The 15,533-nt window shown below is 44.0% G+C and overlaps 1 protein-coding gene across 1 annotated transcript in view; it reads left to right on the plus strand.

The window, feature by feature from the left end:
- Window positions 1-7,769: 7,769 nt before the first annotated feature.
- The window catches only part of irs4b (insulin receptor substrate 4b), a 28,033-nt gene continuing 20,269 nt past the window's right edge, over window positions 7,770-15,533 (plus strand). The window contains exon 1 of the mRNA XM_084923637.1: window positions 7,770-12,395. Coding sequence (XP_084779763.1) covers window positions 8,174-12,395 — 4,222 coding nt within the window. The 5' untranslated portion in view covers window positions 7,770-8,173. The remainder of the gene's footprint in view (window positions 12,396-15,533) is intronic.

Below are 15,533 nucleotides of genomic sequence, written 5' to 3' on the forward strand. Positions count from 1 at the left end.
CTGCATGTATTTTACATTTTGATAGAAAAATATAAAGAAATAAGGTGTGGCAGAAGACTTTTGCGCAGTATCAGAATTACTTCACAGTGTTGGTAACATGCCCTAGATTGTCCCACACAAGCACACCCTTTCACCTACATTTACATTTTTGATATCTGGTGAGCCAATCTCTGAAATTCTTTGAAACTTCATAGGCAGTGGTTAGCTTTGCTAATACATCACAAAAAATCACAAGAAGTACTAATATGATTTTTTCAGTAAATGAAAAGTCTGTGTATCACCACAGTTCTTACAACAGATCCAAAATGAGAAAACAAATGCACAAAATGTAATAATTTTATCTCAATTTATCTCGAGTAGTTCCCTTTTGAACGGTATAGCACCTCAGTACATCCCAGGACTTTTACCGACCTACACTTCCAGCTGGTCTCTTGGATCTTTAGAGCAGAGATTTCCGCCGGTGCCTCGTACTCATCAGGCTTTTTGAGTATCAGTGGCTCAAAAACTTTGGACTGAGCTGCCGTCACCCCTTCATTTTATTGATTTAGATTAGAGGAGGGAACCACCAGACACCCCACAGTATATTATCACAATACTTCACTGTGATTAGATAGTGATTCTTAACATTTTGCAACGTGCTGAGCATTGAAATAACATGTATTGTGATTTATCACATTTTTTTTAAAACTGTAAACTTTGTCAACTTCATTTCACTTCAGTAATGGTGACAAATCTTCAAAAATCCCAGTCTGTAGCGGTCTACACAGCTCATACATTCTGTAGGAATAAAACCAGCTGGCAGCCAGTTGAGTCGAGTCGCTTCAAGTTGTTCTCATCAAAATAAGGCTCTTTCAGACTGATGAAATCATGTTGGGAATCTGTGACTGCAGTCAGCCTGAGTCAGACTGCAAACTGTTTGCAGAAAGCTTCCCTCCTGTCAGGCGACCTTTGCAATCACCTTGCAGTCAAAAGTGGTTGTGAGTGCGCAACACCCTCAAGCTCTGGGTAACCTGAATTCGAAAGTTGCTCCGTCAACCTAAGTGTGTCCAGTGCAGTTTTTTTGTTTGAGTCGGTTTAATGTAAGTTTTTCTTGGTGTCTGATGTTGTATTGTTCATGTATGCATGTGTGTCTTCGATTCCTCCATCAGACAGCGAAGACTACCCGGCATGCTGCTGTTATATACCAGACTATAGAGCTGCTGATTACAGCCGTATCAGAGGATTTACACGGTTTGTGTAAATCCTCAGTTTGTTTGTGGGGGACGGAGGCGTTTTTATAGATTATGGTATAGTGATATAGAATGAGGAGGGATGTGGATTGGAAAGATTAGAGGACACTGAGGAATGGGAGATGGTCAGATTACCAGGACCAGACCAGGATTAGTCATGTAATGGGATGGGATCTGCCCCATCAAATGATAAGCGGTATTTTCTATCATGCAGTAGATGGTTGCTGAAAGCTATGATTGTTGAAAACTGTGATTTGGTAGAAGCCACATCGTGTTAAGTTTAAATATATATGTATAGAATACAATGAAATGCTTGAATCCTGAGGGATATTTTCAGAAACCTTAAATGTAAAGAAAAACTAGAGTTCAAATAATATGTCAGAAAATAATTAGTGTAATAATAATTCAGGGATCCACATAATCTCCTGTTTGTGTTTACAGTACTGAGGATTGAACTTAATCCGTTATCTGCGCTCAAAGGTGCCACAGCTCTTTTGCGGAAACAGTGTGATCTCACTTTGATAGTAACACGCATTAACACCAAGAAGCTTCACTTCCCCCAGGGAAATTTATCTCACAGGGTAACTGACATCAGGTCAGTGAAAATCCTGCAAAACATTGAGCAAAAGCATGGAAATGTGGAACACAAGGATGTTTGGGGAAAAAAGACAACAGTTTGGACAACAGTGTGATTCCACAGAAGCAACAATTTGTCTGTTGAGGATGGTCAAAGTCATAGACACACACTGGTTTGTAAAGTGTCTGTTAACACTAGATTGCAGGAGCCTTTTGTGAATAATATGTGATGTAGCACAGGAAAAGCTGCTGAACGTCAAGTGCAACCAGACTCAGTAATATTTCCAGTGTTTGTTATCTGAAGTTCCCTATCTGCAAAAATCTCTTAGAATGTCTGAAAAATGTTGTTTATTGAGCAGTTTTTGATGTACGAACTCCAAATAAATGGCGTGCTAGTTTAGCCCAGGTCCTTTTTTTTAATCAGATATTTAATCTTTTCTTATTCCAGCATTCAAATGGACGAATAATATAAAAAAAAAACCCACTTAGTGTAGAGCACAAACCAGGCTGTAAACATGTTCCTTTCTGCTGTAAAATTGGGCATTTTAGAATGAGAGTCGGTGGAGATGATGCACTTTTGGAACCAGCCTCTAGTGGATGGTAGAGGAACCGCAGTTTTAGCATTGTCTTTATTTTCCGACACTTTACTGGCAATTTGCTGTGATGTACGGTTTGGAGACAAAATTAAGGAGACAAGGCTGAGATGTTTTGCACATGTGCAGAGGAGGGGTTGTGGATTTATTGGACAAAGGATGTTGAAAGTGTAGCTGTCAAACAGAAGGAAAAGAGGAACAAAGGAGGTTTGTGGATGTGGTGAAGGACGACGTGCAGGAAGTTGGAGTGATAAAGAAGAAAGAATGAAAAGTGTTGAAATGCCAGTACAATAAAAATAAAAGCACATTTAATCAGCAAACTTGGCTGCTTTTTTTTTCTTATTCGATTGTTTAAAAGGCACCAGAGCAAGAACGTTTATGTCTCCATTGAACAGGACCCCACAGAGAAAAGTCCAATGTGTTATACTTTCAGCATTATCTTCACACTAAGTTGCCACCACTTTGGCACAACTGTTTATATCACAAAACAGCATTAAAGCAAGCAGAACTGAATATCAGCAATTTGCTCCCAGTTCAGTTAATACACCGACTCTGTGTCTGTTTAAATTGCAGCAGCAGCAGCAATGTCGCAACTGTGCTTGTTCTGAAATAACAGGCTGAGATGATAACAAAGGGAAGCATGCTTTCCTTTGTGTTTCCTCTGTGTGTGTTTCAGCTTTGTTGGCTCTGCTCCTTTGTTACAACCACAATAGCGGCAGAGGATTTACTGCAGGGTGCAGTCCTGTCCAGCAGAGGGAGCTCCGTCACGCTGACTGTCAATCAAGACAAAGCACTTCAGCCTGTCATCAAGAGGGTAGAAACAGGAGAAACAAAGCAGGCACCAATATTTAAGCTACAGATTTATGATGAAGGACATTTTCAACACAGTTCTGTTATTCTGAAAGCTTCGATGTTTTCTACATTTAATAACAAGCCAAATAGTTGTTTGTGCTCGTCCTATTCTTTCCTTTGTTTGCTCACCTGTCAGCGGGAACACATGGAGTTCAGCGTCTTGCCACACAGCACTTTGTACTTGGCAGGGATGAATAAACTGCTCTACTATGTGCATGACACATTTATTGATCATTTCAGCCCCAAAAAGACCCAAGGATAGTTTGAACAGGAAGCAACTGTTGCGTTTGTTATTACACTTAATAAACCTAATAAATCATTTAAAAAACAATCAAAAACAAAAAAAAATACCCTTAAATACAAAAAGAAAGCTACTTTCTGCTCCTCCTTTAATCACAAGGAGTCACCACAGCAGGCAGCTCTGGATGTTCGATTTGGCAGATTTTTTATGCTTGATGCCCTCTATGGGTTTTGTGTCTCTTCATGTAAAAATTGAGTGCAAATAACCTTTCGGTTTCGAGTATAACTATTTAGTATAGACAGAGATTACATTTTAAAAAACAAAACAAAACAAAACCCACAAATCGCAGCTAATTTTGGCCCTCATGCCCCAGTTTCGGCATGCTTTTTAAGATCTTTTAGCCTAATTCACTTTGTCAGAGACTGATAACTATTTTTTCCATGCAGGGCCAGGTAGGTTTTAATAGCATTTTTCCACTAATGAATGAAATCCACATCTAAAAACTATTTTGTATATACTTGGGTTATCTCTGTGTAATGCTAAAACTTATGTCATGATCTGAAACATGGCGTCTGGCGCTTGCACAAGCTGTGCAACGATTCAAAGGAGTATAAATAAAGCTTTAGTCACAGCACATCTGACATCTGGTCCACATAAGGTGGACCTGTGGCTGAGTCTACACAACCAGACTCACCTCGCATATTTTTATGTAGCCCATAAAAAACAACAGATGATAGCCACATTTGAGCCAAATATTTATTACTATTACTATTATTTATTTCTATTAAAACACTTAGATTGGTGTCTCTTATCCCTGTTAAACTTATTCAGGGGAAGGTTGCTTGTGTGTGAAATAATCAACTCCTGCCGCAGTTTCTAATCTCCTTTTTGCGTGTATTTGCAAACCCAGACAACTGACGTCAGCGCAGGAACTAAATAAACGCCCTGATGCAAGCACATGGGCAATATTTGCATCTTTAACGTGACACAATGGCTTCTGGTTTGACTGACACTTGTGCACATGCAAAAGCATACCTGTAAAAGTCTCTTTGTTGTCCCACACAACATCTGCCTTCTGCAGATAGATGCATGCAAATCGACTTTTAAAAAAATCGCAAAACAGCTTGTTTTACTTAAAACTCATGGGCCACACCTTTTATCTGGAACATGACTCAGCCACAGTGCATGAATGTTCATGTTCTTACCCTTAACTGAAAGAGAACTTTGTGTTTTTGAGAGGCAAATAAACAACGTTTGAGATTCTGGAGAATTTCAGAGGTAGCAGGATCTACATTTTTCCTCCCTCTGTGTTGTATATGAGTCAGAAAAAGGGCAAAAGGTGTAAAGCTACATAAGTTCATGTGTCCTCACAGCTGCAGAGTTAACAGGTTGATAGGGTTCAGAGGCTTTCACAGGTTTGACTGGTCTCATGCCAGACAGAGGTTAGCAGAACCGGCCTTCCTTTGAAAAGCAGCTGATATTTCCCCAGGGACGAGTTAGGTTGCCTGTAGGCTCGAGTGGTAGCTAGCCCCCATTGTGCGAGAGACTGCAGGTTGATATTTTGGCTGTCATAATGCCATCCAGCTTCTTTCCTGTAACAAAAGGTTAAAGAGGTGAAAGAATGAAAGACCAAAGCCTCCACATATAGATTGTATAAGAGGGTGAAAGCACAGTGCTTTAGCAACACAGCTTAAGGAATAATTTATTGCTCAGGTACCCAAGCTGTACTCAAGTTTTCTTTCATTTGGGAGAATTAAGATTTGGCAGGTTTAATTCCAGATCGGTGACCGCTAACCATGTAATGTTACCATGTCTGAAATTGCAGACATGCAGGAATCACACCGGATAGCAGAAAAACATTTTAATTTGATGATCCTGATTAAAAATGAAACATAAAAATTACATTAAACAAGAAGAAGAGTTATCTTTGTTTACATGCTCCAGCTGAGCAGTAATTGATAACATTTAATCAGGATTGCAAGCTTTAAATTACAACTTATGAGTAATTGTGATCATTTTAAAGTTTAGAATACATTTAAAAAGAAGCTTAATAGTTACATTGTCAAGGATTACTTCATTACATCAAACTTTTTTAATGACAGAAGGTACTTCCAGTTGTTCCCTTATGTCTCAAGGTCTACAGCAGATGGATCTGCATGTTCAATTTGGCACAGGTTAACCCTCCCCATTTTTCCAAGCTTGGGTGAGGGTGGGTTTGTGTCTGATTCCAGTCTTAACCCAGGGGTCTGATGCATGTTAACCAGTAAGCCATGATAAACAACATATATACATTTATGGGAGAATATACAATTTTCATTGTGTGTTCTTCCATAAACTCTGATCGGCTCTTGCTGTTTTTCCATTTATTAAATGACCACGTTCAGCCGTGTTGCTACACTGTATGCCTTTGTCTTGAAAAGTAAACTGCAAATGCGTGTCGATGCCTTCATCTCCTCTCACTTGGATTAATCACCTCCAATCTATCCAACATGCTGCTTTAAGGCGTTCATGGAACTCTCACAAGTCTTCGCTTATAACCCAACTTTTAAAGCTTTTGCACTGTCTCCCTGTCAGGTTTAGAGCATGTCATCTTCTCTTCAAGCCGGCTCTTTAGAGCTTCTTGTGACTGCTATGAAGACTTTTCTTAGCCCCGAAAAGTGCTATAAAAACAGACTTTACTTAATTAATATTATGGCACCTGGCATACAGTGGGGATTGATTACACCAATGCGTTTGTAAGGGTTTGTTTTTGACCAAATGCAACAGGTGAATATTCAAAATGTGTTTGCATCGTTTTGAGATGTTTAAAGAGATATGTGTGAAAGTAAACATGTTGTAGATATACACAGGTCCAATATTTTCTCTGTTTTTTTTATTGTAAAACCAAAAGCAGAGTTGCAGCATGAGTTTTCTTTAGGTCTTTGCCATTTAAAGGGACGCATTCAGAGGCCGACAGGTGGTCCCCGCATAGACTTAAGGGTATGATTCCCACCAGGGCCAGCTGCACTAAACATGATCCCGCTCATGACACTGAAAGGTGTTTGGGATAAAAGGTTCCAGCAAATTGTCACATGCAAAGTGTAGTAGAGGCTAAGAAAGCCGAGCGTGGCATTCTCCGCAGTGTGTAAGAACACAGATACCGCCCCTGGGACGTAGGGGGAAAGTCCTCCTTGATTACTCTATCTAAGTTTGTTGCAGGAGCTTAAATCTCTGCTGTCACACATGCATGCTCTCTTAATAAGCGTTTAGTGACAAGTTGCTGCCTTTAGGCAAAAATCTTAGGATCAATCTCAGGTCAGAGGGAATGCAAGTGTGGTGCCAGCAGGTGTAGTATGTTCAGTGAATTTTGTTCTTTGTATTCACTTTACTCACACTAAATATCTAATTTCTTGTTTCTCACATTGCTTTGAAATGTCTCCTCCACTTTTCTGAGCATCTGTCTTTTTAAAACAACTCTAAAGCAAAAATAATTTGCACATCTGCGTGAAATTTGCTATATGATTACATTTCCTAAGATTATAAACAGGCGAACACAGTGACATTAGAAATGCATTTTCACTATTAAGAATGCATTATTGTAAAAGTAGCTGTTCAGTGTTGCCACCAATTAAGGTGGAGATCATTCCACATGCTGTATTCTCTTTAAAAACATATGTTTTTTCTGTCAAATACACACGAACCAGATATGCTCTTCCCTATAAATAAATAAATACAGTGGTGTGCAAAATATAGTATTTCCAGTTACAATGCAGTGAATCACAACCACAGATTTGCACAAGTGTTTTCGAATTATACTTTAATACCACTGATAAAAACCTCGGTTTCTTAGTTTATTTTATTTCAAGATTACTTTATTTAAGATTATTGCAAGAATTACTCAGTAATGGCTCATTTACGCTTGTTTTTTGAGTTTGTATAATATTTGATAATAAGATCTAACATAAATAGCCAAAAAAATGGAACTTGACCCAAGATTTTGTCTGATCACAGCGCGCGGGGGGGGACTCCGAGTCTGCTGGTCTGGGAACAGTTTCCTACGCCTAAACAGTTGCTGGAAAGCTCAACAGCAGGTTCTAGATAAGCCCGAGAAAGTCACCGCCTATTTTGAAAACTTCAGTAAACTCCACGCTACGCGATTGGCCAAACTTATTGACGCAAAGCGCCAATCTCTCGCACCGATTGGTTTCGACTTCTGTCAACGGCTGACAGTCAAAGTGACGGACCAATCAGAGCCCGTCTCTGCCCCTTTGTTCCTCCCGTTCGTTCGGTGACGCAGGGGGTCATGTGTTGTTTGTGCTGTGGCCCGTAGAGATGTGTACAAGAGGAGAAGGGAAAGCAGTGCTAACCGAGCTAGCTGGATCCTCCCGATTATAGAAACACGGCTGAACGTGGTCATGTTGCACGCGGTGGGCTTTATTTCGTGAAAAAAAATAAAAAGCAAAGCTCACGCTGGAGTACCTGCCTCGCCGCTGAGAGGGCAAAAGGGACTATTTTCTTCAGACGGAACAGCAAAGCCGGTTTGTGAGTGCTGCAAATCTGAGCCGTGTGTGTGTGTGTGTGTGTGTTTGTGAGTCAGTTAGCTGGCCTAGCCGGACTCAGGAGCTCGTCTCCCAAAACAAGAATGGGGTCTAGGTCCGCTCGGATTAGCTTGCTAGTAAAGTGACCTTTGATTGTGTTCTCTGATGGCAAATTTCACGAACTATCAGGAAGGCAAGGCAGCGATGTTGATGGTGGAGACACAGCAGAGGGACGTGGGGACGAAACCTGCGGCCGCCACCGCTGCAGCCGCAAACGGAGACGGCTCGGTCGGGGAACCCCCTTCCCCGTTAATTAATGTCGGCGGAGGAGCCGGAGGTGGTGGTGGTGGTGGAGGAGGAGGCTCTCGTTTCCACCATTTACCTCCGTCAAACCACTTCCACCTTAGCCACCACCAGCCGCCAAAGGATCAACAGCAGCACCATCACTGTCAGCAGCAGCAGCATCTTTCTGGGGAAAACATCGCAGAGTCTCCGGGCAGGAAAGCCACCGCCGCCTCCTCCTCCTCCTCCTCGCCTTTCAGCCAGGTACACACCGCCGAGGACCCCGCCGCTGGCAACAGCCATGTATACGCAGCTGTGAATGTCGTAAACACCTCAGACGTGGTGGATGATATACGAAAGTGTGGCTATTTAAGAAAGCAAAAGCATGGACACAAGAGGTTTTTCGTGCTGAGGGCTGCCAGCCACCTCGGCCCCAGCCGCCTGGAGTACTACGACAGCGAGAAGAAATTCAGGAACAGCCTGCGCTCTGCTGCTGCCGCCGCGGCAGCCTCCTCCGCCTCCGCCTCCAGCAGTGGTGGAGCCGTCCTCCCTTCTCCTCCCAAAAGAGTGATTTACCTCTACCAGTGCTTCACCGTGAACAAAAGGGCGGATTCCAAAAACAAACACCTCATTGCCCTTTACACCAAGGATGAGTACTTTGCCATTGTGGCTGAGAATGAGCAGGAGCAGGAGGACTGGTATGTGGCTATCAGTGAGCTGATGAGCGAGGGCAAAAAAGGACACTTAGACTCTGATGATTTAGATGATGGATATGGTACGGTCACCCCTGGTACTGTGTTTAAAGAGGTGTGGCAGGTGAATGTAAAACCCAAAGGACTGGGTCAAACCAAAAACCTCACAGGTGTTTACCGGCTATGCCTCTCTACCAAAACCATTCACCTCGTTAAGTTGAACTCTGAGACGCCCTGTGTCAACCTGCAGCTGATGAACATCAGGCGCTGCGGACATTCGGAAAGCTTCTTTTTCATCGAGGTGGGCCGCTCCTCCTCCATCGGGCCTGGGGAGATATGGATGCAGGTGGACGACTCTGTTGTGGCCCAGAACATGCACGAGACCATCCTGGAAACGATGAAAGCGCTGAAAGCGTTTGCAGAGTTTCGGCCGAGGAGTAAGAGTCAGTCGTCGGGCTCCAATCACATGCCTTTTATCACGACGCGGCGCCACCTGGGCAACCTTCCGCCGAGTCAGACTGGGCTGCAGCGACGGTCGAGGACAGAGTCCGTGGTTGGCACGCCGCCATCGACTAAAAGCAACATGGCTAGTGGCTATCGCTTTCGGACATCCAGTGAGGGCGAGGGCACAATGAACCGGCCGTTCCGCTCTGCCACTGGAAGTTTGGTTCACCTAAACACTGCGAGGGCCCATCACGGTCGTCAGGATATGGGCAGCGGTGGTGGCGGCAGCAGTGGGAGCGGCGTCGCCACAGGAAACGCTGGTACAAGCACCGGCAGCGGACGCTATGTCAGAGCTATCCCAGGGGCAACATCCACCTATCATGCCCGCTCTGCCTCGTTGCCAGTCTCCCATTTTCCCTCCACCACTAGCCCCGTGAGCGTCTCCTCCAGCAGCGGCCACGGCTCCGTCTCCGACACGCTCACCCGCCCATCGAGCGCCTCAATATGCGGCTCCCCGTCAGACGGTGGCTTCAACTCGTCAGATGAGTACGGCTCCAGCCCAGGTGACTTCCGTTACTTCCGGGTGCGGAGCAACACACCAGACTCTCTTGGCAACACCCCACCAATCAGAGAAGAGAACTGTTTAAATGATTACATGGCCATGGGCTGGAACCGGGAGGTCTTTGGCACCAATGCGGGCTCCGGAAACAACAGTGGAGCTGACACGCCGCGGGATGAGAGCACGTCAACGACAGAGGATGAGCGCTTTTCTTCATCATCACTGAGGAGGAGGACGCACTCTTTTACCAGACCGACTGGTGGCGCGACCGGAGTGGCAGTCTATCAGAAAATGACACAGACTAACTTCTCACTGGATGAGGGATCGGATGTGGTGTTGCCATTTGGCAGCGGCCTGCTCCGTGGGGGGCCGTCCTCCTCCTCTTCCTCACTGCGCTCTGACTACAGCTCCTGCTCCGAACACAGCCAGCAGAGCCGTCCCTCCACACTCTCCCGAACGGAGGCCGGTTCCGAGCGCCCTCCCCTCTCCTCCTCCGCCAAGGAAGACAGCGGCTATATGCCTATGATGTGCGGCGTGGCGGTGTCGCCGAGGGACACTCCCCCTGACTACATGCCTATGCAACCCAGCTCTTACTCCCACCACATCTCCCATTCTCCTCAGTTTCACAGTCCAGCTTTAGCTACACGCTCAGCCCACCATCATCATCCCCAGCTCCAATCCCAATCCTCCACAGATTCCCACGGCTACATGATGATGCTCCCGGGGGGCAGTTGCAGCTCCCCTTCCCCAGTGCAGGCCTCTCCCAGCCCTCACAGCAGCTCCAGCCTCATTGGGGCGTGTGCAAGCGACAGCATTGCAGAAAGACCCGAGAATGGGGAATATATGGACATGTCGTACAGTAGTGGTGGGGGGCGCAAGGTCGCAAATGAAGGGAGCAGCAGATATTATACAACTGGCACACCTGAGAACACCCCAAAGCCTTACAGCCCTTATTTCTCTCTCCCTCGCTCCTATAAGGCCCCCAGCAGAGAAAGGGAAGAGAAAGATAAAGAGTATGGGGAGTACGTTCCTATGAGCTCTCCTGCTAAACCAGTCTACTCATCAGTCGCCACATCTTCAGTGTCAACACCAGAAAAGAGGGGTGGGGGAGGTAGTAGCACCTCCACTCCCTCTCACCCACCTCCGCCTTATGGCGCTCACCATACGACTGCAGCAATGGCTGACAGGCGTATTGTGAGGCCCAACCGCCTCCCTTTAGGCCGAAGAAGTTTCCATGGACCGCTGCGAATTAGTGAGCCTTCAACAGCATCTGCAGGCACCTTGACTTCAGTCCCTGCCACTGGCAGCTCCTCTGAAGGGCCTTCCAGTCCTGGAGAGTATATTAATATAGAGTTCGGTGATCACTACCCTCTCCAGCAAGAGCCACCCGCCTACCCTCACTCTGCCCAAGACGAAGCGCCTTCCCTGGGATCCGGTGACTACTGTCGCTCCCCTCCTCAGGATTACATGAGTGTGGAGGTAGGGGCGGACCAGCAGGATAGTTCTGGTTGCCTGGGCAAAAACCAGTCACCCAGACCGAGCCTAGTTGCCCCATGGAACCCACCCAGCTATATCCGACCACTGGCTAGCAATCCCGGGGCGGTGGCCTCCCCTGGAGTGCAGGTCGGAGGTCACTGGAGGCCAGTTGGGGACGACTACACAGACATGACGTTTAACCTCAGCAGAGGTGACGGGACGCAAACGAGCCCTACAGCCATGCTGCAGCATCTCTGTGTGATAGAGGGGCGTTACGGCCACCCTCCCCACACCACCTCCTCATCCATTTCTCCCCCCCTGCCCCCGACGAGCCCAGATAGGGCGCCAACGCAGCCGATGGAGCCCAAGGTGGTTCGAGCTGATCCACAGGGCAGAAGAAGACACAGCTCAGAGACATTCTCCTCCACCTCTTCCTCTAATTCAACACCTCCTAGTGGAGGTCTTGGCTCCTCGGCCACACACCCCACCCTTGCTAACCCCTTGGCCCCCAACGGATCTTATGTAACGGAGGGACAGGCGTCTAGATGGGCCAGCTCGGCGTCTTTTGACAGTGTGTGGATGTCTGTGGAGGGTCTGGGTGACTCTCCAGCTCACCACGCCCCGGCAAGAACCACAGAAACAGGCACGGCCTCCAGGACTTCAGCAGCATCCTCCTCCTCTTCCACGGGGCCCGGAGCCGGCAGAATGTGCAGGAACATGTCAGTTGGCTATCAAAACGGCCTCAACTACATCGCCTTGGAGCTGAGGGAGGATGGGAGTAATACGGGAGCTGTGACGTCGGGAGCAGGTAGCAGCAGTGGGAGCTCGGCATCGGTGGTGGCGGCTGCAGGGGGGATGGTGCCTCTGCCAGAGAACGGAGCCTACGCCAGTATAGACTTCACCAAATCAGACGGCGTCACTGCAACAACCAAGGGTGAGTCAGCATAAGTGATGATTTTGTGTTAGTGTTATAGATACTAATTTTTGTTCTGCACATGCTCACTTTGTTTATGTAGCAGCCAGCCCTGTGTGTTTAAAAACACAGTGTCTGGCTTTGTGTGTGTGTGTGTGTGTGTGTGTGTGTGTGTCTGTGAGTGATCTTTCATGTGTGAGTAAAAGTGTATTTTTTTTCTTCTTCTTCTCCCCCCCCCCCCCCCCTCTCACTGAAATCCGAAATAACCGTTGAGTGCTGGATGCTATTATTAGCTGCATTGTATCAATTTGCAGCTCCTCCAGTGAATCTATTTTGAATCAAGTCTCTGTGATCTTGACAAGGCAGCGTTCACGCGCTCTGAGTCTTTTGAAGGCATCTGCCCAGGGAGCTGAAGCCTAGGCTATAACAGTGCTCGTACAGGAAGTGGCACCAATATGCGGTTCATCTTGAGGTCTGCGCACGCTGTGTGCAAACACACTGGTAGACGATTAGCTCGCTGAATGAACGGAGGGTTTATCTGAGGTCAAGTGTGGTTTGAATCACCCCAAAAATGCCTCAGACTTCCTGTCTTTGTAGCTTGGTGGTGGTGTGTGTGTGTGTGTGTGTGTGTGTGTCTCTCTCTGCCTGTCTGTGCACGTGCCGCTGTTTTCTTTGTGTCAGCATGTATGCAGAGTGTACTAATGTGTGGGTGTATAAACTCTTTTGTCTGCTGGAAGGCTGTCACATGAGAAGCTTTTCAACATCTATGAAAAATTATTTTTATTTATACTAAACACGAAGGAATCCAGTGCCAACGGGAACACTCAATGTGGCAGCACAATGCACTTAATACCTTTTTTATAGTCTAGTAAGCTGGCAGTCACTCGGTGAAACATGTTTTTACTAGGGATGTTCCTGGCAAATGATTGTTTAAAATTACAGGAAAAATAATCACTAGATTACTTGATGTGAGAAAGCACTAAAAATTGAGTAGAATTTAATAGTTGAGGTTAAACATTGTCTGTAAAAACATTCTGTTTATATTCTATTTAAATAGGCTGTTCCTGCACGGTCGTCTTAAAGCCAGCTGCACAGAGACCTGTGGTGTTGGCTCAGGTCAGAGCTTGTTTAAGTGAAAATCAGCTTGCAGTTTGTCTGCCTCAGTGATGGGTTTGTTATAAGAACACCCACAGCACCTTTTAGCATTTCATTTAAGTGATTGACCCTAGGAGTAACTGACTTTCTTTCCAAAGTAACTTAAAGTGTCTGCAAAATCACACAATGTTTTTTTTTTTTGGTAGTAGCTTTAATTTATTTATTATTTTATTAACCCTGGATAAAGTTTTTTGGTATAAGGTTTCCAGTGTTATCCTCTAAAATTTGCCTATTTTTGGTAATAAATGTCAAGGTTTTATTCTTGTCAGTTTAACAGTAAGTTTATCTTCTTTTTTTCTTCATATTTCTTTTTAGAAATGTCTTTTTCTTGTTCATTTTCAAGGTTTTTTTTTTTTCCCTCATCAAATCAATCAGTTGTTTCCTCATCAATTTTTTTTCTTACCTTTTGCAAGTTTTTTTCCAGATATTCAGATATTTTTTTTTTATGTATTTTCTAATTTTATTTATTTATTTATTTTTTGTAAATTTGGCTTCTTTTTCCTTATAGTTACAAGTTTTTTTTTGTCTTTAATTTCCCATTTTTTTTGTAAATATATTTGCCTCTGTTTGTAATCAGTTTGCATCTTATTATGTACATTTTGGAAATTGTGCAAGTTTCATTACATAAAATTTCATTTTTTAACATAAATTTGACAGTTTTATTCTTGTCAATTTAAAAAAAAATACCTCCTGTAAATATTAATAATAAATAGTAATAATAATAGTATAATATTAAAGTTAATTTCTTTTTTTTTTCTTCATTTTTTGCTCAAACAATTAGTCGTTTTTGAGTATTTTTTTCCTTTTTTTTTTTTTGTAAGTTTGGCTCATTTCATCTAATAATATTGCCTTTTTTGACATAAATTTTCCAGTTTTTATTCTCTTACATTTGCCTGTTTTGGTTAAAACAAATCTGACAGTTTTATTCCTGTCAGTTTGACAATAAATATTAGAGCAGGGTGATATGACCAAAAATATTTATCACCATATACATTTGAAAATTTGCGATAACGATATAACTGACGATATAATTGACACTAGACAAAATACTTTACAACTCCACAACTTTATTGGTGCAAAAAACCCCATCAATGTATTTTCACTTAAACAAGCAGCTTTTTTTATGTGCATTAAAGTTATATAAAAACGTAACAGTGCAAATTCCTTGCTGACCGTTTAACCAAAAGGCATTTCCTGTGGAAATTGGCCGACATATCCTCAGCATAACCATGTATAATATCCACAAAACTTAAAAAAGGTTATACACACACAATACGGTAATATCATGTTGAAGCACAGTACGTATCACTCCGCGAGGCTCCTGCCTACGATAGCCGTAATGCTCTGACAATCCATCAAGCGGTGCGGCTTCGTAGCTTAGCAAAGTCATACTAAAACATTTGACAGGTTTTCGAGCGCCGTGTGCCACATAAAATCGTTTCGAGGTCAGTAAACACAACCAGAATTCATACATAAGGCACACGGGATTATAAGGGGCACTGTCGATTTTCAGAAAAATCAAAGGATTGATTTTAAGTGTGCCGTATTTTCCAAAGAACACGGTAATAACGACGGCCCGCTAGCATGCTCTACCAAAAATAGTGCTTTGTTGTGTATCTGACGGACGAAAGCTAAACCAGTTCCACACCAGTGAAGTTGCAGCACTTTTACAAACCAATTCTGGTTCATCTGTTTCATTCAACGATCCGCTTTCGCTTTTCTCATTCTGCGTCGCCGCCATGTGCGTATGTAAACAAAGGCACTGCGCATGCGCGTTTTACCCATATTCTATCGCGATATTTCCTTTTCCTATCGTTGCCCAAAATTACACCGGCATTACTGTGAACGGTATGATACAGCCCAGCCCTAATAAATATGCCTTTTTTTTTTTCATACATTGATCCAATATTTCAGACTTTTCCCCTCACTAATTTGGCATTTGTCCCCAATGTTCCTTATTTTTTTTATTTCTAGCAAATTTACCTTGTTTTTCTGTGTTTTCTG

This window comes from Perissodus microlepis, chromosome 3 (genome assembly GCF_051167445.1).
Source record: "Perissodus microlepis isolate ML-2025 ecotype Zambia chromosome 3, ASM5116744v1, whole genome shotgun sequence".
In the NCBI taxonomy this organism is placed as follows: Eukaryota; Metazoa; Chordata; class Actinopteri; order Cichliformes; family Cichlidae; genus Perissodus; species Perissodus microlepis.